The sequence below is a fragment of the Macrosteles quadrilineatus genome, unplaced genomic scaffold (assembly GCF_028750875.1).
Source record: "Macrosteles quadrilineatus isolate MER2022 unplaced genomic scaffold, UCM_ALF_1.0 Scaffold_5__1_contigs__length_97177068, whole genome shotgun sequence".
NCBI classification, from domain to species: Eukaryota; Metazoa; Arthropoda; class Insecta; order Hemiptera; family Cicadellidae; genus Macrosteles; species Macrosteles quadrilineatus.
In genome coordinates this window covers 3,492,878-3,516,528 of record NW_026542598.1, presented here as the reverse complement: position 1 = coordinate 3,516,528, position 23,651 = coordinate 3,492,878, and the positions used below count along the sequence as shown (strand labels likewise).

Here is a 23,651-nt window from a genome sequence, read left to right as displayed (position 1 = left end):
CACAAATACTAACAAGCAAAGTATAGCGGCTAAAACCAAAAACTTTATTTGCATATTTTATAAACAAATCAATATTTATAAGAAGACATTAGCCAAGTAAATGGAAGGCATTAGCCGGATATTTGCAAATTTCTGGGAAAGCCATGTTAAGTATTGTTTAATAAATTTTAAGTTTTTGGAATCCCTTACAAAACTTAAATGTAGTCCATATTCCCGCGGGAAAATGCCAACCAACTCTTATATTTCCGATGCAATAAAATAAATATATAATATATTACAAAACATTTTTTTACCATTATCACAAAATCCCTCCTGAACAAATTTTAGATTTACTCTGATATAAAATTGTGTTGACAATCGAGTCAAGGGAAGCCACCGTGTAATACGAAGCTAGATTCAGATTGAGTCGATCAGATTCACTCGAGCGATCAAAGTATGATGATCATCCCTTCACCTCTTTGATCCTCTTTGTTCATCATAAGACTTTGATCATAAAGAGGAAAAAGAACAGGTCATTACCCAAGAAGCCTTTTAAAATAGCATGTTCAACATACATTATGTATTTTAACTAAAAAACATCTGTAAATCGGGTTCTTTTCTAGATTTAATTTATATGAGCTATTTTGATAAATATTCTTTCGTTTTGAAACTACTTTAGATAAAATTCAAGGGAATTGAAAATTAAAAACTATTATATTATTTTAGTTCTAGCTCGGAACGTTTCGGATGTAATTGGATTGTATTCATTGTTACTGCCAGTAGCTTGAAAATATTGTTAAAAGGTTTAACTACAATCAATGATTAATTAATTTTTTATGTCACTTTTAATGAAAACCTTAGATTACCCTATATCTAGTAAGACAATTAATTATCATTAGGACTATTTTATTTGAATAAATTAAGTAACAATATAAATAATTTAAATATAAAAATATGATATAATTTACATTCTAGGGTAAGATCTCAGTAAAGTATAAATTGAATTACTTAGCATCCCCTAAGAATTTTTTTTCTCTAAACCTAGACAAATGATTGTATCTACGATCGACAAAACGATTACTGTATTTTTTTGTTAATGGGATGGAATAGTTTATAGCTCCATAAAATACACCCAGTCGTAAAACTTTCTAAAGGGTTTCAGATCCCTTAATCCATTCCAAAAAGAATTATCTCAGATAACATAAGCAGCTAGTTTACAGCACATTTACCACAGATTTATAGGAGTTGTGTGGAAAAAGTATTTGTCTAAAGAGATCTTTTACATTAACAAACATACGTATTCAGAGACAGATTTCACAATGGCTGCAAAAAGTAAGCACATTGTATATTTAAAAAAATTACAACTTCATATACGGCTTGGATTTGTGTAATATTAAATATCCTTAAACTACTATTTCTAAAATGTTTTCCAAGTAGGCCTATTCTAAATATCCGAATTGTTCGAGCAATTAACGTGATATTAAAAAAGATGGACCAAATAGGTTTTGCAAAAACAAAACGATTACCCTTTTTATTGTTTAATCGGTGTTGTATTAATTTAAACTGGCATTGCGACGATGATATTCTTTCTTTTAATTATTCATCTCATCAATATATCAACAAACCAAGTAACAATATTGTACGATTTTACTGATAAAAATCTCAAGATGAAATTTAGACAAGTTTCATCACTACAGCGCTTATTTAGTGAAACCTCTTTACACGGCTGAACTTTACCGATAAGACGGCACCAATCATACACCTCCAGCCAAACTGGTTAGAAAACTGTTTCTAGATCATTTAGTTACTGTAACTGTGATTTTATCAACTGGTAGACTGGTCACATATCAGGAATTAATTTACTTTTATTTTCACTCAAATAATAGCCTACACGGATTCCTATACTGTAATGCATAATTTAATAAACTTGTTCAGAAAACATTGTGTAGGCTCTTCCCGTCAATTTTACTGGGTGCAAATAAACACTTATTTTGATAACTACTGTATAAAAGTTCAACTCATTAGGCTGAAACATTTTTTTTTTTTTATTATTCATAGAATATTCATATATAGCTCTGTAGGTTAGTCAAAATTATACGTTTTCACAGTAATGAGATCCGTTTGTCTATAGTATTAAAACCAGTACTGTATTACGAACTTGTTCATGAATTTTTCACCTACAGTTGTCAAGGAGAAACATTTAATCAAGAAATAAAACGTGTGCCTTTAATGTTAACATGTTGACGACATATTAGAGCCTCGAGTTGTATAATAATCAGTAATAAACTGTCACACAACTGTTGAATTGTTAAAAAAATTAATCATTTTTTACTGAGAGACTCTTTTGACACGTAATACCTCCAGAATTACATTTCCTGGTGAAGGGGACATTTAGAAAATGAGTTTTAAAGACTACTTTATGCACGAATTAATATTTCCCGAGTAAGGTATCTGTTTACCTCTCCACGTTACCATCCTGTTGATTCAGCTAAAAGATTGGATTCTACAAATAATCTAACATTACCCTTTTCACATGGTTGTTTACGAAAACGGATATGTAAATCAACGGATTTCTTGAACAAATGCATTATTGTCATCTAAAATAGAAAAAAATTGTTAAAATATCTATCAAATAAACTGTGTAGTTCAATTGTTTGATTGATAATTTTTTTACTTGTCAACTGTTATGACTTATCCGTTGGCCTATCTGTTATCAAACTAAAGCTTATTCCCCAGATTTACACCTATATTGGTTCACAGAAAAATCCAACCTTGGGTCTATCAGAGTACAACCATTGACTATATGTAGTGGAAATTCCTTTTGTATTTTCACACCTGGTTCTAAGTTAATTGTGACAAAACAAACTATATAAAAATTATTAGTCTTGCTTTGAATTCAACTTCAATTATTAATATGCTACATGAAACATCGTGAACAATAAGGCTTTTTTCCTACAGTTACCTAACAATGTACATGTTCTCTCACTGATTTGAGAAAGCAAAGTGGCCAATTCGCTTATCGGTGAGACAAATCAAATCAAAATCTCTTTCCTGAATAAATGTTACATGTTTGTTACAAATTGTGTATGTACAGGAATCATAATTCTCAAGTAGACTATTCGTCTGTGTTTGGAAATGAATTGCTAATACAGTTATACACAGGTCCATAAACATTCAGGAGACACTTAGACACTTAATCATGATAGTAAATAAAAAATATTAACAATATGAAGAGAAAGAAACCCCCTAATTGCATCAAAACATCCAAAACTCAAATTTTGTGATTGTAAATGGTATTTACCTTACCCGCCATGTTAAACTTCCCTATCCCAAGCGTGGTGTATACAACTTCTTTACTTCTCGAGTGATGTAAAGTTGAAAAAACTCACTCGGTGAGGTAATGAAACCCATTTAAATAAAATTGAGTGTTTTACTTAAAATATATACCTCTATGGAGCCAACGACGTTCAACGCTAGAAATCAGCTGTGCACTTGAATTTTATTGTTATGCTTTGAAGAATTTTCCTAACCTAGCTTTTGTTTGTAAATGAACGTTACTGTTAGAAGATGAGTGAAATGAATAATAAAAAATATTTCTCGTAACCTCCTGTATATTGTCAGGTCAGGTAAAATCTTGGACGTTACACGTTACGCAAGAGCGTGTTTACATCACTTAGGTAAATTATGCAACTCGCTTCCGCTCGTTGCCCAACATTCACCTGCGTGATGTAAAAACGCTCTTACTACACTTGTAATGTAAATAGCTACTACCAATGAAGGAAAAAAGTTATTTGGTGATGCATGAAACTGCACAAAATTATGAGTACAACGATTTGAGTAATCCTTCTGATTGCTCCCTGCCGAGATTTAAAAGCCAGCTCATGACTCTACGCTTAAACACAGCGACGCTGTCACTCTCCACCTCTCGTATGTGAAGGCACGTTTCTATGCAATGTAATGTATGACAAACGTAAAAAGGTATAGTTTTAAGGGTTGAATGGGAAAGTCTGGGAAAAGAAAAGCCGAAGTTAATGTTACAGTACTTCTAGTCAAATAACGATGTTGAACAGGAGAAAACCCCGAACATTTATTAAGTTTGATGAAAATAAGAAGATTTTTTATGAACAATTGGCGAATTTTTAAAACTGAAAATCGCAAAACAGTTGCAAGGAAGAAAATCTATAGTTTTTATTTAAAATAGTTTTATAACAGATCGTTGAACGACAGAAAGTGGTTCCAGAACAGTGGGAAGGGCACCACCCCAAGCCAGGATACCATACTGCAACACTGACTGCACGTTGGCAAAGTACACGGTCCGAGACAAAGTTAAATTGTATCACTCTAATTACTTTGTTTCACTCCAGATTTGCAACGTGAAGGCACGAAAGTGGCCAATTCGCTCATCAGTGAGCTTATCAGTTGAGTTGCACATAACTATTGTTTTAAGATTTAACCCTACGGTACATATTATATATCAAAATGTTCGTCTGGGTGTGTAGATTTGCAAACTGACCTTAAATTTCTTTTTAAGCCCTTGGTCTCTGCCCGAGTGGCTTTTTAAAAAAGTTCCAATGTTATCCTTATGAGGGACGGGACATATTTTGTTTACATTATGATCAGCTGGAATTTTTGTTAATATATTTTATGCAATTTAAGGAGACATGTGCTACAAAAAAAATACTGACTTAATTGAAATGAAATATTTACTACTATCTGCTGTACCCGTGCTTTGCAACGGAAGGGACCCTGAAGAGAAAATATTGACGTTTAGCCTAAATCTGTTGTAAAAAATCCACCTTTGATTTCAGGAAAAACATTTCATTGGACCTCTTAGTTTAAAAAAATATCTTTCTTTAAAGCTAGAGATTCAAGAGATTCAAGAGAGAGATTCAAGAGATTCAAGAGATTTATTATACCATTAAGTAAATGAATACAATAGGTAACGTCAAACTATTCTAAAATAACAAACCAATGCATATAAATAATCAAAAGTTCATCATTACAAACCATGCTGAAATAAAAAATGGTTAATCTTCACAGCAAACAAAACAGCAAACCATGCAGTTATGGCAAACAAAAGAAAATGACAACTGTGACACATACCTGAGTGTAAAAATAAAATTACAAACTAAAAACAATGGCCAGCCTTCAGAGCATCAAAAAATTCTTTAGTTTCATAAAAAGGATTCGTTTCAAGCCAATCTTTTACAATTATTGTGAATTTTGACTTCCGCAATGACCGTACACTTTCCGGGAGAGCATTGTAAAACTTTTTGCCTGTAACAGGAAAACAGTTATTAGTTTTACTCAATCTATTGCTACTTAAATGTACATTGTTTCTATTTCTTGTAAAATATGAGTGGACATCCTTGTTACAAACCAGATCTTCTTCCATGTCCTTAATAGCTAACAAAGATTGATAAATATATACATTTACAACAGTCATAATGCGAAGTTCTGCAAACAAATGCCTACAATGCTCCAGATAATGAACCTGACATATTATTCTGATAGCCTTTTTTTGATGGAGCAGTACTTTCTGAGCATGCGGGGAGTGACCCCACAGGAGCGTGCCATATACAATATGGGACTGAAAAAAAGAAAAGAAAGCCAGTCTCAAAAAGTTAAAAGGTAGTTCAGAGGTCAACTTCCTCAAAAGATGTCTTACTCTACTTAATTTTACACAGAGTGCATCTATGTGGTCATCCCACGCAAGCTCCGAGTCCAGGGTGAAACCCAGCAGTCTTACAGAATCATCACTGGAAACATTTTTATTAAGGCTAAACATGATTTCTTGAGTTTTGCCTGCATTCAAGGCCAATTTATTTCCATCAAACCATTGAGACGTTTCATTTAACAATGAGCTAGCAGAATTTTTTGCCATAATATGATCAATGTGTGTAGCAAAAATAGTGGTATCATCTGCATACATCAATATATCATTTGAGACACCATAATACAAGTCATTCATGGCAACAATGAATAAGAAGGGACCAAGGATTGAGCCCTGTGGGACTCCATGCTTTACCATTCGAGAGTTTGATTTATCCCCAGCCCAGGATACAACCTGGAACCTATTATCGAGGTAGGACTCAAACATTTTGAGCGCACAGGCTCCAACACCATACATTGAAAGCTTTTTGACAAGTAGGTCATGCGGCACACAATCAAAAGCGCGTGACAGATCGCATAACACAACAGAGGTTGACATTTTGTCTTCAAAAGCATTAAGAATAACCTGTAAAAGGGAGCCCACCGCAGTTACAGTGGACTTGCCCCTGCGAAATCCGTGCTGAGCAGGGACTAGCAAGTTATGGGTTTCAAAGTGATCACTTATCTGCCTTAACATTAAGGCTTCAAATATCTTGCCTAGCACTGGTATCAGGGACACCGGCCTATAGCTTGCTAGTACATTTCTAGGGCCCTTTTTAAACACAGGCACTGTTCTGGCTGTTTTAAGAACATCAGGAAAGACGCCTTCAAGAAGGCAGCAGCTAAACAAATGGGCCAATAAAGGAGCGATTACATGTACAACCCTTTTGATAAAATCAGTTGACATATCATAAACATCTTTACTGCTAGAGGACTTAAAACTACTGACTACATTTGTTACCTCTAATGCACTAACCATTTTCCACTCAAACTTATTATGTACCCCTGGAATACAATCAAAATAATTGTTATCCTTTAGTGGAATGGAGTCAACAATACCATCCACAGAGTCCAAAAAGAAATTGTTGAAATCCTCTGCGGTTGCAAAACTCAAATCAGCGCCCGCTCCCGCCCTAGGTCTGCTCTGGTTGATCAAAGCTAGGCTAACGTATAATGCTTCCTAGTATAGCTTTACACCGTTACGAGAGAATTACAACTAATATCCCAGTCAATAAATGTTTTTTATCGCAACTAAATGGTGGAAAGCTGGATTTTTTATGAACTGCCGTGTTATGATCATCTATAGGCCATATGTCTGTGGCCATTCATTGAGCGGAGCGAGCGAAGCTCTTATACGTCGACTCTTATGCATTTCGTAATACGCAAACTCCTCCTAGACGGCTGAATCAATCGTTTTCAAATTTTGTATGGTGATAAAGACCATATCGGTGAGTGCCAACATCTATATGGCGTTAAAAAAGTCTCTCAGGAATCCACCCCACTGGGTCTCAAAGTTTCAATGTAATCCTTATGGAAGCAGTATTTGACACATAAACAAAGACATATGATCAGCTGTTGACTTTTGAATGCAGTAGATAAAGAAATAGCTGGTGGCATTATTCCACAGATATTAGAACAGCAACGGTATGGATCATAAATAGGGTATATTTAAGTGACGACACTAGCTTGACGTCCTTGACGTAGGAAGTGGTGAAGGAAGTAGTAAAGGTGAGCAGTCTGGAGTGTGGAATCTGTTATGACGATTAGATTAAGGTATCTGCAATCCTAAAATGTTATTGGAAGGGAAGGAAACAGGTCCGCGACGTAAGAAGTGGTGGAGGAAGTAGTAAAGGTGAGCTATCCGGAGTGTGGGAACTTTTTATGTCGATTAGATTAAGGTATCTGCAATCCTATGATGCTGCTATGGGAAGGTAGGGAAACAGGTCCGTGATGTAGGAAGTGGCGAGGGAAGTAGTAAAGGCAAGCAGTCCGGACTGTGGGAACTGTTTGTGACGATTAGATTAAGGTATCTACAATCCTAAAATGCTATGGGAAGGGAGGAAAACAGGTCCACGATGTAGGAAGTGGTGAAGGAAGTAGTCAAGGCGAGCTGTGCGAAGTGTGGGAACTGTTTATGGCGATTAGATTAAGGTATCTGCAATCCTAAAATGCTATGGAAAGGGAGGGAAACAGGTCCGTGACGTAAAGAAGTGGTGAAGGAAGTAGTAAAGGCGAGTTGTTCGGAGTTTGGTATCTGTTTATGACCAATAGATTAAGGTATTTGCAATCCAATAATGCTAAGGGAAGGGAGGTAAACAGGTCCGTGGCGTAGGAAGTGGTGAAGGAAGTGGTAAATGTGAGCAGTCCGTAGTGTGGGAACTGTTTATGACGATTAGATTAAGGGATCTGCAATCCTAAAATGCTATGGGAAGGGAGGGAAACAGGTCCGAGACGTAGGAAGTGGTGAAGGAAGTAATCAAGGCGAGCTGTTTGGAGTGTGGGAACTGTTTATGACGATTAGATTAAGGGATCTGTAATCCTTAAATGCAATGGGAAGGGAGGGAAACAGGTCCTTGACGTAGGAAGTGGTGAATGAAGTGGTAAATGCGAGCAGTCCGTAGTGTGGGAACTGTTTATGACGATTAGATTAAGGGATCTGCAATCCTAAAATGCTATGGGAAGGGAGGGAAACAGGTCCGAGACGTAGGAAGTGGTGAAGGAAGTAATCAAGGCGAGCTGTTTGGAGTGTGGGAACTGTTTATGACGATTAGATTAAGGTATCAAAAATCTTAAAACTCTATGGGAAGAGATGTAAACAGGTCCACGACGTAAGAAGAGGTTAAGGAAGTAGTATGGTGAGCAGTGTGGAGTGTATGGTAACTGGAAACCGTTTGTAGCAGTTAGATTAATGAATCTGCAATGCTGAAATGCTATGAGAAGGGATGGAAGCATGCCCAAACATAGAAAATGGTGAAAGAAGTAGTAAAGGCTAGCAGTGTGGGGTGTGGGGAATGTTTGTGGCAATTAGATTAACGTATCTAAAATACTAAAATGCTATGGAAAGCGATGAAAACAGGTCCACGATGTAGGAAGTGGCTTAGGAAGTAGTAAAGTATGAGCATAGTGTGAGAACCGTCTGTGGAAGTTAGATTAATGTGTCTTCAATCCTAAAATGCTATGAGAAGGGAAGGAAACAGGCCCCACGACGTAGGAAGTGGTGAAGGAAGTAGTAATGGCTGGAAGTGCAGAGTGGGGGAACCGTTTGGGCAGTTAGATAAATGTATCTAATACTTTTGCTATGAGATGGGAAGGAAACAGGTCTATGACGTTGGAAATGGTGATGAAGTAGTAAGGCTTGCAGTGCAGAGTGTGGGAACTGTCTTTGGCAATTACATTAATGTATTTTCAATACTAAAATGCTATGGGAAGAGAGGGAAAAAGGTCCACGACGTAGGGGGTGGCGTAGGGGGTGGTGATGGAAGTAGTAAAGATGAGTAGTGTTGAGTGTGGGAATGGATTAATGTATCTGCAATGCTAAAATGCTATGGGAAGAGACTGTAGACTGTAGGTTAAAATGATTACGAAGCACGAATCGATACTTATTTCGATACATGCAATCGTTTACAATAGAAATTTGCAACTGAGTTGACAACCGCCGATTTTTACTCCACAGAGGCTAAAAACGATATTTACTCCCTAGAGAGTAAAAATGCTTCTTTAAACCCGCAACGCATGCATTAAAACGACTGTTTTTAATGCAGTATGACAAAAACAATATAATATGAACCCTTGATGACTCCGCTCAATTTTGTGGATGCCTCTGCGAACGCCACCTAGTTTAAAGACAGTGAAGTGCTATTAGAAAACAAACATAAAGAAAAGGCTAGGTTTGTATTCATTGTCAGTGAGTGTTGACCACAAAGATATATTGGAGGCAGTCGGATGTTATGTATGCTGAAATACTGTTCTGTAATTTAATTCAATCAGATGTTTTCATAAAAACAATGTTTGTTTACTTGTTACTTTTGTTATAAATGTTTGACAATAAAAGATTCTTCATTCATATATTTTATTCTATTTTAAATGTAATAACGTTACATAATGGCGCTGCACGGACATGAGGAATATGACAATGACGACACATCATCTACATTAACAGTGGAACAACCTACTACACATAGTATTACACATTTCAAGTTCGAGAAGTTTGATGCTACCAAAGAAACATGGAAGTACTACTACCAAAGGTTTGAGTTGGAAATAATTGTTTGTGGATTACAACACAATCAAGAAGCTAAAAGAATTTTACTTCTGAAATGGATTGGTGCTGAACATTATAGAATTGTGGTTGATAACTTTTATCCAACACCTATTTTAACAGTAGACTACGAGGAAATTGTTGAGTTTATTTCGAATTTCTATAAACCAAAAACATCCTATTTGGCCGAAAGACTAAAATTTGGAAAAATCGTGAAGAACAAAGATCAATCTATACGCATATTTGTAAACAAATTGAGAGCTGGTGCCACGGAATGTGAGTTTAAAGATACACTTGACGAAAGACTGCGAGACCAGTTCTTATTGGGCTTAAATGATCCTAAAATGCAAGAAGAGCTCATCAGAAAACATCCTGAGGAAAAAGCAAGACTTGTCGTCGACATCGTTAAAGACGCCTACCTCATGGAAATGGCACATTCTCAACAACAACAAATAGAAACACTTGGGACATTTTCATGTGACGCACAGGTAAATAAGGTAGGGGCTACACGAACTACTAACAAAAGGGACAGTACTAGAATCAACTTGAATCCTGAGTCACAGTGTTTGAGGTGTGGGTTAGCAAAACATAAAACAGGTGAGTATTGCAAGGCAATGAATATTCAATGTAGAGCTTGTGGGAAAATGGGGCATTTTGAACGAGTTTGTCTGAAATCCAATAATGTCATCATTGAGAAAAATCTTTCAAGACGTTTTGTCAAACAAATTGATAAGTTTGCTGGAATGAGTGATTATAGTGGCAATGTAGACTTTTTCCATCAAAATAATGACGGATGTCCTGACATATCTGATGAGCTAGGAGCTGAGCCTCCCGGTTTGGTAAAGAACATAAGTCAAATTAATAATGTAGAGAAATTTTGTTACGTTGTTCATTTAACAATAAATAGGGTTCCAATAACGATGGAATATGACACTGCTGCTGCAAGAACTATAATTAGTAAATCTACGTGGAAACAAATTGGTGAACCGGCACTGACTCCTACGGAGGAGCTGGGTGCTTATCCGTCATTTAGGATACCTATGCTCGGCGAGACTAAGGTCGCTGTTTCGTTAGGTTCAACTACTTTGCAATTAAGTGTTGCTGTCACTGACAGTGTTTCAGGGACACCTTTGTTTGGTAAAGATTGGATTGTAGCATTTAATCTAGATCCTAACTGTGAACATGTATGTAAGCAAAATTCTTATAGCGTCAATCATATTAACACGGACATTATAGACAAAGAGGGGGAGAAACGTAAGATATATAAAGAATTCAAAGACATAATTACCAATAACCTAGGAACAGTAAAAAATTTCAAAGCTAAGGTTAGAGTAGCTAATGATGTACAATTGCCAATACACAAACCGAGACCTGTTCCGTTTGCATTACACAGTGCAACTAGCAAGGAACTAGATCGTTTAGTGTCCTCAGGGGTCTTAGAACCTGTGGATCCGGCTACGACTCCGATCCTTTGTGCTTCTCCTTTAGTTGTTGTACCGAAGTCTAATGGTGAGGTACGATTATGTGCAGATTTCAAGGTATCAATCAACCCTCATTTAATCGATGACGAATACTGCATCCCTACGTTTGAAGAAACAGTGCTTAAGTTGAATGGTTCAAAATTCTTTTCAGTTATTGATTTGAAGGATGCGTATCTACAGATTCCAGTGGACGAAGAATCAAAAAAATATCTAGTGGTAGCGACACATAAAGGATATTTTACCTTCAATCGATTACCTTTTGGCATTAAGACTGCACCTAAGATTTTTCAAAAGCTGGTGGACCAATTATTAGTTGGTACCGATGATTGTGCGTGGTATTTTGACGACATATGTGTGGGCGGTAGAAGTGGACCAGAACACATTGATAGGCTCAAAACAGTTTTAAATATATTGAGGAGAGCAGGACTATGCACGCGTGAAGATAAACTACAGCTTTTCAAACAAAGTGTGACTTATCTTGGGCACAAAATTAGTGCTCTGGGTATTCAGCCTGTTGAAGATCGTGTAGAAGCTATCAAGAAACAACCCCCACCAAAGAACGTTTCTGGGCTTAGATCATTTCTTGGATCTGTGAATTACTATTCAAGATTCATTCCAAATTTGCAATCTCTTTGTTTTCCTTTACACAGACTTTTGCACAAGAACTCAACTTGGGACTGGAATAGTGACTGTGAGGACGCATTCAACCATATTAAGAGCAACATTTCAAACAATATGGTACTTGTACATTATGATCCTAAACTTCCACTTATCCTTGCAACAGATGCTTGCAATATTGGATTAGGAGCAGTTCTCCTTCATCGTTGTCCTGATGGCAGTCAGAAACCAATTGCAGCCGCTTCAAGAACATTAAATTCAGCAGAACAGAACTATTCTTCTATAGATAAGGAAGCACTGGCCATTATCTTTGGTGTTGAGAAATTCTACAAATATCTCTATGGTAGACATTTCACTCTTTTGTGTGATCATAAACCACTTGAACGAATCTTTGGGGCAAAGCAGCCTATACCTAAACATGCCGCTTCCAGACTTGCAAGATGGGCTATTATCCTCAGTGGATACGACTACGATATAAACTACAGGGCTGGAAAAGATAATGTTCTGGCAGATTGTCTAAGTAGATTACCTTTAGAAGGAGGAACAAATATTGATACGTATCAGACGCTTGGTGAAGTAAACCAAGTAAGATCTATGAGAATTGAAGATTTGCCACTTACAAAACGTACGCTTCAAGATAACACTCACAGAGATGATGAACTGAAACACATTATATCCTATTGTGTCAGGGGATGGCCCGATCGAAGTTCAATTCCGGACAATTTGAAGATATTCTATGACAAGAGACATGAACTATCTTATGAAGAGGGGATTTTATTGTGGCAAGAAAGAATATTAATTCCCAAGTCCCTTAGAGGAGACGTTCTTAGTTATCTCCACGTTTCACACCCAGGAATAGTTGCCATGCGATCTTTGGCGAAGTTGTATGTGTACTGGCCAAAAATAGATGATGACATTGAAAACTTAGTGAAAACTTGTACAAGATGCCAAACATTCAGGAAAAATGATGTGGAAACGCCACTCAATTCATGGAATATATCGGAAAATGCTTGGGAAAGATTACATATTGATTTCAAAGGACCTTTTGACGGATACATGTGGTTAGTGGTAAAAGACGCATATTCTCGATGGTTGGAAATATTTCCAATGAAAAACGCTACAAGCAACACTGTGATAAGACGACTTCGTGAACTTTTCTGTAGATATGGACTTGTGAAACAAATTGTTACTGACAATGGAAATCAGTTTGTCTCAGAAGAATTTAGAGAGTTTTGCCGCAATAATAACGTGATTCACATCAGAACCACTCCTTACCACAGTCGTTCCAATGGTTGTGTTGAACGAGTAATTCAGACGTTTCAAAACAAGTATCTCATGATTGACATAAATGATCACGAGCAAAGACTCCATACACTTTTGTTCTCATACAGGACAACTCCACATTCATCGACTGGACGGACACCAGCTGAACTTTTCCTGAAAAGAAACCCAAGAACTTTGATTGACACCCTAAGACCGGACGTGAAGGAAAAGATGAAACAGTCGTCAGAACGCCAAAAGTTTTATCATGATATCCACTCTAAACGTAAAGACTTTAATGCAGGTGATAAAGTTTGGGTGAAACGGAATCCAAATGAAATTTGGAGAGAAGGGGTAGTGTTAAGGAAAACAGCACCATTGTCATACAGAGTGAACATTGATGACAAAGAACACAGGCAGCATGCCGACCATTTAAGAACACGTCAACAAATACAGCCTGCACAACAATCTGTAACACAACAAACTTCAACACGCCAACAAATACGGCCTTTACAACTATCTTTTCAACAACAACTAACTAACTTCACCTTCATCTGGTACTACAAACCAGAGAAAATCAAGTCGGAATATAAGAAAGCCAATGTATTACCATAATGAATATTAGTCCTCCAGGCATTTAAAGAAGGAAGGGGGAAATGTTATGTATGCTGAAATACTGTTCTGTAATTTAATTCAATCAGATGTTTTCATAAAAACAATGTTTGTTTACTTGTTACTTTTGTTATAAATGTTTGACAATAAAAGATTCTTCATTCATATATTTTATTCTATTTTAAATGTAATAACGTTACATCGGATTTGAACCAGGAACATCTAGCTTATCATATCAAGGGGCAACCACCGTTGATTATACATCTCTAGACATAACACGGTATAATAGAAGCTACCACTTAGTCCATATTCCCTATTTTAATTGTCACTAAGATGCGGTAATTGAAAATTAGACAACCATCAAAATATAATAAGTTAATTTGACAACAAATAGCATCTTCACAATAAAATAAATTCGCTTCCTGGTATATTTACTCACTCTTTCCAAATATCACGGCCCGGATAAAACATACTCCCTTAGTAGATTTCTCATCCTTATGGAACAGCTGAAGACAATTTTATTGTTAGTTCTGTATGGTTTATGTAGAGGTCGTGTTTTGTTTACAATTTGTTTTCCGTTATTACAGCCATTTAAAACTTCGTTTAGCCAAATAATACGATCTAATCATAAACAATAACTTATAACCAAACAGTAAAGCACAAATCAAGAAATTAACCCTAAAATAATAGAAACAAAGTTTCGTCGACACTAGCGCCCAAGTGTCACGTACATGAACTAGACACGAAAAACGTGCTTCAAAATTTACAATGGGATGAGAAGTCTACTTGTGTTGGTTAGTCTATGATTTAACTAAGGAAACAAATTAAAAACTACATGTAACCCTGAATATCCAAGCTCCATGGCTCATATAATAAAACCACCAAATGATGGAAAGGGAAAAAAGTGTCTGTGGGCCGTGGGGGTAGTCTCAAGTCTGTCGATTATCGTCTGCTTGTACTACTTGAGTGTTTGTATAAAAATGTATTGTCAAGTCGGTATTTTGAGGTTATAGAACTGTTCAAACAAATAATAATATTATTGCCGTTTAAATTTATCTGATGCAATCTTTTCAGACTTAAACTGTTATCAACGAATGTGTCTGTCACAAAGTGAATAGTTTTCCTATTACCTCGTGGTTAGAGCTTTTATATGTTACAAACCAGCTAGTACGGCATAGTTAAGTTTAAGAAGCGATGGGTCACTCCTTGTACTTTATTCAAAGTTTGCTGAAATTTGATAGGGTTATCAATATTAACAAGTTAAACTTTTCGGCCTTTGCAAATGGCTTGCTCAATGTTGACAGGAAATGTGTGGATCCAAGTAGCTTACTAAATGTTGTTAATAAATTGCACTTGTGTCATTCAAACTGCTCAAATAGGCCTACCAAAGAGGATTTGAAATCTAATGACGTCCAAGAATTGCTACACAATGCTGCAACATTTGAACATGAAGGCAATGAAGAATTGACACCAGATAATGTATGGGCAACATCACCTTATCCTAAAGGTGCAGTTAATCACAGACTGCAATCTAGACATTCTCTAAGACCAAGAGTGGATCCTAGGGAGACATCCCTAATTCTGTTTCCTGGAGAAGGAAGTCAATATGTTGGCATGGTAGGAGATTTACTCGTATTTCCAGGTGTCAAGGACATATTTGCTGCGACGAATGAAATCTTAAAGTATAATCTTCTTTCTCTTTGTATGCAAGGGCCTAAATCAAAACTGGATGAGACTAAATACGCTCAAGTAGCTGTGATGGTGTGTTCATTCGCTGCGTTAGAAAAACTTAGAGAAGAAAGGCCTAATACTGTTGACAGTTGTATTGCAACCGCGGGATTTGGTGTGGGTGAATTAACAGCACTTTCTTTTGCCGGTGCTTTCTCTTTTGAAAGAGGTAAGTTTGCTGTTAAGTCCAAAGTCTAACTTATTTGATTAAACAGTAATTGGCTATTAGGCCCTAACTTAATAATAACACATATCAAATTGAAACTACAACAATTGTTTTGAAAATGACTAACTTATTTACTTAAAAATATGTCTTAAAAAATACTTGGGACCCACTAAACTTTAAAAGTGTAGCCTACCATAGCCTATAAACTTTTAAAAATTGGTTTTTATTGATCACATTACCGGTACCTACAGCCTAGTTCTTTGCCTAACTGGCTGAATTACTTCTTTAGTGTGATAGTGGTGATGTACCAATTAAGATCTAATTACTTTAACCTTATTGCACTTTCACCGTTTTCACCCCTAAGCTATTAAGTTATACCTAACTTACTTATCATTATAAGTATCCTACTACGGTACAACAAAATCAGTTTGTAAAAATTAACTTGACTTAACTAAACCAATTTCATTTTCCTCCCAAGTTTTAGCATCGATCTAACTTAGGCCTAGTTATACTATATTTATCACTATCAATAATCCAAACATAAGTTTCTTTCAAAACTGTTTTTAGCCGTTCGATTGGCTCAGCTAAGAGGAGAAGCCATGCAAACAGCCAGTGAAATGGAACCTGGAGGCATGTTGACGGTGATGTACACACCGTCCACCAAAATACACGAAGTGTTGGCGAAAGCTAAGGAGTACGCTGCAGAACAAGGTGTTGAGAAGCCAGTTTGTGAAGTTGCTCACCATTTGTTCCCTCACTGCAAAGTAATCGCTGGCCACATTCAGGTAACTAATATACCACCTCTGAAATGTACACCAGAAATGCTGTTTTGTACCAGTAATGTGAAAACTGTTCTGGAAAAGAGCCAAGCGCCTACAATAGACAATAGAACATGAAAAATAAAAAAATAATAGCGATACCTTTTGGTATGTTATATAATTATGTAATTTATGTACCTACAACAATAATCTATTCTCACCTTCCTAATTGAAATAATCAGCCTAATATCATAGCCTATTTGCTGCCACAGAACATTCTAAAATTGCCTTAATATTGTCGACCTTTACAGGCACACTACAAACTAATTAGCCTATTTCAATATAGCCTGCATGTAAATAAATTGTAATATTAAATCAATTTTACAACTACCGGTATGCCCACCTTTACCTACAGAAAGGATTTCAGCTTCTTTACCTCAACAACATTCTGCTGACTATCCTATACTTCCAATCGTTAAACAAATTTAACTCAGTCAAATGATGTTCGATTGGTGGAGAAATTAATTCATATTATTAGACATATCTCCCTCTCTCTTCATAATGGATAGGCCTATTCGTTTTTTATATTAGCCTAATTTTGTATTTTCTAGTGCTTGACTTTCATTGAGAAAAACAACAAGTCGTTGAAAATAAATAAAACCCGTCGCCTCAACATCAGCGGCGCTCATCAAACGAGTTTGATGCAACCTGCTGCATTGACTTTCAAGAAGTACCTGCAACGATCTAATGTACAGGATCCTGTGATTGCTGTGCATTCAACTGTCACTGGGAAGGTATGATTTAATAACATTTAATTATTTAGCAAATACACTCTATTTTCTAGTGGTTCCTTGCAGAATGATGCAGCGGTGTGCGCTGTAACTACAAATTACCCCTAGCGGTCGGCGCCGGAATATACGCTAACCGCAGCACAGCTGACAGTCTATATTTATTTCTTTTTGTCTATGGCGGCGGTCGCCGATCTCGCCCAGGGCGGCAAAGTCCCTAGGGCCGTGCCTGAAAATGTCAGCAAAGAAAGCAAGAATGTGTTTGCAAATCTCAGTTTGCCAATAAACAATGAATCGTGAACAACTTTTAACATTGTGGCTAAATTTTAATATAATCGCCTTAGTAAAAGGCGTACAATGATTTGCCTTCAATGGGGGCATCTGATACACCGAATTTAATAATCATAGAAGAAACAAAATGTAAACATAAACATTTTACAGATGTTTCAGATAATTGTAAGAGCCAGGTAATGTGATATAATATAATATATTACAGTCTTCCCCTCTAAAAAGATAACAACAGGTTGAAGTCTTGGTGTGGGATACTCATATAACTGATCCTTGTGTGGTGTAGATAATAAACTTAAGTTTTTTTTTTTTTTTTTCATTGGAACCGGTGTATAGTTTAATAGCTTACTGGAGTCGTTGAATAATTGTAGGTTTTGACTGCAACTGGAGTAGGGTATTGAAAATGAATAGGAGCGGGAGTTAAATACTGAATAGGAGGGAAATCAACCAGGGGTTTTAGAATTGATGTGGTCGATTTGTAACCGTTGGAAACTGCTGTTGAAGCTGGAATGGAATAATCGTAGCTCACTGTCAGGGGAGAAGGAGGTAAGTACACATTGGGTTTCAATGGTTTTACCCGGGCAGGAGGTACATATTCATAGCTAACTGCAGGCACTAGTGTTGAATACTTAAGAGTCTTCAGTGGAGTTGGAGTAGAATGTTCAGAGTTAAGAGTCTTCAGTGGAGTTGGAGTAGAATGTTCAGAGTATGGGGGAGCAAAAGTCATGTACTGGACTGGTTTCAGTGGTACAATCGGTGTTTTGAGAACTGTCGGCACTACACGTTTCACAGCTGGGTAAGAGTACTCGTATAAGACAGCCGAGGCGGGTGGTGTGTAAGTTACTGGTCTCAATGGCATTTCGTGGGTTATTAGTTTAACCGGAACTGCAGAGTAGCCCTAGCTCACAGGTTTGACAGAGGGTGGTGGAGGTGGAGAGGAGCATGTTACAGCAGGCTTCACTGATGAAGGAGCTATGGTGGAAGTGGATAGTTGAGAATCTAAGGGAATTTTCAGTTTTTGCAACCAATCTCGACCTAGTAATGGATTAATAATGTTATCAACTACAAACAAGTTCAGGTTTGTAGATTTGTTGTTGTACCATACCTCAACTTTGGTGACACCCAGAGGTTTCAAGATTTCACCGGTAACTGTTTTAAATGTTGTTGATGTTGGCTGAAGAGTTCTGTTGGTGCAAACTTTTTGAAGGTCTTTGTTATTGATCATAGTTACTGGACTCCCAGTGTCAATTTCAAAGGTAAGCTTACCATTTTCAATGTTCAGCGTTGTCATGAATTTTTCCGTTGGTGAAGTAGTGGACGCAATACGGACAGAAACAATTCTTCCAATAGGAAACTCATCATGTTCTATGTCTTCTTGAATTATGGTATTTACATTGCAATGATTTGATCTTGTTAACACGTTGACTGCTAACGCCGACTATAGTCGGCGTCGCTAGCACTTCAATGTGGCGCGCGCCGACAAAAGTCGGCACCAGACCAACAGAAATATATTGAGTCAGTGTGAGCTTAGCCTCAGACGAATACGTTATAATCGTTGCCAGCCTGCCAGCTTAGAATGTGAGCTTTACTTTGGTGTAGGTTGGCACTAAAATTTCCTGTAAAATCCTGTCTGGCAATGCTTTTGTCCCGGTTTGGGGGGTTTTTTCTCTTCAACCCACGTTACAAAGACACTGGATACGGATCCGTGCAGTGCTGCTACCTTTGGGTGATTCAGTGAACTACATCCACTCTCGGGGTAACGCAGCACAGTCTCCACTGCTCTTTTGTGATTCGTCAGACTGAAATATTTGAATGCCAATTGCGTTCGCTGATTCGGTTGCGTGCCGGGGCTTCGCCCGCCACTGGGGAGCGCCTGTACGTTGTTTTCAGCAGTCATCGTGTTAAGGTTGATATGCAAACTTTAGAGATATGACCACGCTTATGGCATAAACTACAAAATAAGGTGTTAATGTCCCTGTCGCACGATTTTGCCAAGTGGTTACTCTCACCACAACACAGACATAGTCCTGCAATTCCTAGGCGCTCATACAAGTTCTTTGGATTGTTTTGACTTTGTTTTGTTGATGTGTTATCACAATCATAGTTTTTTGTACGAAAAGCTTTTGAATCTTTATTTATTGAATCAGTTCCATGAAATGTTTTGCAACCCTTTTTTGATGCTTCAAGAGTCAGAGCCTGTTTCAAAGTCAAAGTCAAAGTAAATTATTTATTTTCACACAACGTTTTACAGATCCAGCATAGCTGGGAAACAGGTGAAATGGTCATGTACAATTAAAATACATAAAACTATAATAACTATACAAAATGCTAAGAAATCAAATACATACATCATTTAAAAAATCATTAACTTTGTAATACCCTTTATTAAGCAGCAATTTGGTAACGTCTTTTTTGTATTTTTCAAAAGATTCTAATGATTTAATATTATCAGGGAGTTTATTATACAGTTTTTTCCCTAGATATTGTGGAAGGGTTTCTAGTGAGGAAAGTCTATGAATGGGCAGTTGTAAATCATTTCGATGTCGTGTTAAATAATTATTGTTATGGTTTTCATTCCTAAAAGATTCAAGATTTTTTTAAATAAAAATTCATGTTTGCAGGATATAAACTGACGGAAGTGTTAATATTTTCAATTCTCTAAATAATAATTTACAGGATCGCCTAGGTTTTGAAAATGTCATAATTCTTAGGATCTTTTTTTGAATTTTGAAAATGGTTTCGGCATTTGAGCAGCTGCCCCAGAACTCTATTCCATACAACAAAAACATGTTCATACGCACCTTCAAAAGTCAATTCTGGATGCTGAAGAATCTTTTCACTGATTGTTTCATCTCGTAATCCTCGAATGAATTGTGCACGTAAAAACAAATCTACCATTGAAGATTCACAAGAATTAAGGGCAGTTGAAATTGCATGTGAATGTAAGTCTTCTTAGTGCAGCTACAAACTCAGATATGGACTCTGTCGGACTTTGAACACGTGATAGAAAAGTATGTTGTTGCACAAAACCATTGGGTTTTGGACATAAATGTTTTTCAGCTATTTTAATCAATTTGTCGTAGCTTTTGTTTGATGGTAGGTCTGGAGATACAAGTTGATAATGTTTTGGTCCAATACAATTGATCAATATTCTTGCTTTGATTTGTTGTATTTCATCTGCGTTTCCTGTAATGTTTTTCAAATGAAAGTAATTTTCAAGTCGTTGTCTATATGAATTGAAATCTTCAAGATTTTCATCAAATGAATCGAAATTGAATGATGTGATTACGTTCTGGGGTGTTGAAGGTTTTGGATTCTGTGCATGGGTTTCTGTGATTTCATTAAACTTGTTCAGAAGTATAACCTGTTGTTGAACAAACGTTGATAAAATTGTTGAAAGGTCTTCAGTCATGATAGTATGTTAATTTCAATGTTTATCCTGTAGAAAAGTGTATGAGTCATTAAAAATCCCGTCCTCGTTGCCACTAAAACATATTTAACTTTGAAAACTAATAAATGATTCTATAAAATGTTAGAGAACAAAACTAAATTTAATAATCATAGAAGAAACAAAATGTAAACATAAACATTTTACAGATGTTTCAGATAATTGTAAGAGCCAGGTAATGTGATATAATATAATATATTACATATCCTGATAATTAGACCAATTCGTATATACCAAGGCAAAAATGTGGTTCGGATTCCACTATAAACTGTAGGTCCCTTAGTTGCCATTAGCTGTATGGGCTATTAATTAACAGCTGAGTCTAAGGAATGTCGGCCTTAGTCACTAACAAGACTACAAGATTGCGCCACTCATCCTACACTCATCTCCATTCATACTTGGCTTAAAATACCTACTTTGTATGGTCGCCATTTAATAAGAAAGTATTAAAACACTGTGGTATAGGCTTAGTTAGACATAGGCCTACAACATCAACAAAAACATAAAAAAAATGAAAGACGCCGAAAATTGTAAAAACTGTGCAGTTTGCAAGCTCATGAAGTATATATGAGCCATTGAAAAAAAGCCACAGGTCTACTTTAGTTGAAATTATTGGCTACATCATGACAGCACAGTTCTCTGCCATCACTAGAATCCTGTAATGAAACCTTCACCTGTAATGTAAACTTGCCTACAGTAAGCAAGCTTTCTTCATATATGGATATATGAGAGTATGCTCTTCTGCACACTTCTACTAGAAAGATTTTAGTCTCTATGGTTCATAACCAGATGGTGAAAAGGAGTGTAAGACTAAGGGGAAGAAGAGTGATAAACAATAATATTGCTTCCTCGGGAAAATTCTTACTAATTTTGTTTATTGAGTAAAAGCAGGCTTGTCAACTACTATGGTGAAAAAGGTTCATGTTACTAACTTAGCCAGTTCCTTTGACATCATAAGACTTTGTCACTTGTGCATACACAATTGTGACTTGGGTAGTACAATTTGCTCAACATCCAGTTAGTGGCATACAGTTGTCATTTGTTGAGTAAATTCTTCAGAATATTTCTAATAGGAGCTAGCAAGCAAGTGTGCTGAGTACTCTCCAATTTACAAGCTGCATGTTAAAAAATCAGCTAGTAGCTTGTAAACTCACATTTTAGGATGGCATGTAGAGAAGGTAGTACGAGAGAGACAGATTTCCCCACCACACTTCCTCATCTCTAGAGACGTAAAGCAGATAATAAAAACCTTTTTGTACTTGAACCAGCTATTCATTACATTTATACCTGGTACAACCACAATAACAGGACCTTCAATAGCAAGTTCTTTTCATTCTAAAGCCAATTATAGTAATTTGTTGGTAGAATGTTAAGAATGTTAATATTTTTAGCAGCATAATCATGCTTAAGGTAAAAAGTAGAATTTAAAGTTTTAACTTCAAATACCGTAGGCTACTAATTGATATTTTATCTAATTTGTGTTTATTAGTTGTTTTAAAACTATTTCCAGATTTATCGCAACAGAGAGGACATCCTGAAAAACCTACACAAACAGATGGTGAAGCCTATCAAATGGGAACAGATGATGCATATCATGTACGAACGTCCTGTTGGATCACACTTCCCTACAACGTATGAAGTAGGACCTGGCAACACCCTGAAAACAGTATTGAAAATGGTTAATGCTAAAGCATATGATAGTTGTTTCAGTGTTTTTGATGCAACATCTGTTTGATGTCATATAGGTTTTTTTATAAGTTACCTGATTTAGTTATAGAAACTTTCTACCAAGAACTTTTGTAATTATTTTCTTTCCTTTTTGAACAATATTATGTATGGGGATTAAGAATACTCTCTACATAGGCCTAAGGAAAGGCTGTATAGTCTAAATGTACGTGTGGCTGCAAATTGATTAGTAAGCATGTCTTTCTAGCATGGTAACTAACCACGGCCACCGGCCACCTACCTTTAACTCCAGGCCGTGGCCTTTAAAGTGGCAACACTGTCAGTAGTGCTGTTACAGCTGTTTTGTTTGGTGATGGCTAATGCATATTTGTGTACATATTTGTTAAGAATGCAAAAGCTTGGTTACTGGCCTATGAAAATATTGACTTCATTTTTAATGTACAGAAATAAATTTTCAATTTATTTTGTCCTGGTTTAGAACACTAGGGTATATATGTTTTATTTTCAATCTTTTAATATATTTATATCAAAAAATTTAAATTAATAATAGACCATTAAATGAGTGGGTGTCACCTGTCTGCCATGTTAGCTTATCGGACGTCTGGCTCTAAACAGCACTACTTGCGAAGTTGACAATCTACCAGGGCGCGCCCTGGATTTAAAGGTGGCTGTGGACTAACGTGTGTACCTAGTGAAAATTGTTATCTTAAGATTTTTTGCCCAAGTATGAGTACTGGCCACAAATCCTATAACTGCTCTCTGACAAAGTACAATACAATTCACTTAGTACTACCATCACTAGTATCATGGCTCAATATATGCAATTTCTTTCTAATGACTAATGAGAATTACTGCTGGATTTTACAGCTGTATGGTCACTATGGAATTTCCCGTTAAATGTTTTAAATTATGTATAATGTTGATATCAA

At 36.4% G+C, this 23,651-nt stretch overlaps 2 protein-coding genes across 2 annotated transcripts; both read left to right on the top strand.

The window, feature by feature from the left end:
* Positions 1-9,732: 9,732 nt before the first annotated feature.
* On the top strand, positions 9,733-13,863 carry LOC128994210 (uncharacterized protein K02A2.6-like). Its single transcript, XM_054418592.1, has one exon. The coding sequence runs from the start codon at positions 9,733-9,735 to the stop codon at positions 13,861-13,863; it is 4,131 nt and encodes a 1,376-aa protein (XP_054274567.1).
* A 964-nt stretch (positions 13,864-14,827) lies between these two features.
* On the top strand, positions 14,828-22,830 carry LOC128994604 (probable malonyl-CoA-acyl carrier protein transacylase, mitochondrial). The gene is made up of 4 exons (XM_054419264.1): positions 14,828-15,757; positions 16,322-16,539; positions 17,124-17,306; positions 22,547-22,830. The coding sequence occupies exons 1-4, from the start codon at positions 15,055-15,057 to the stop codon at positions 22,769-22,771; spliced, it is 1,329 nt and encodes a 442-aa protein (XP_054275239.1). The 5' UTR covers positions 14,828-15,054; the 3' UTR covers positions 22,772-22,830.
* Positions 22,831-23,651: the final 821 nt, after the last annotated feature.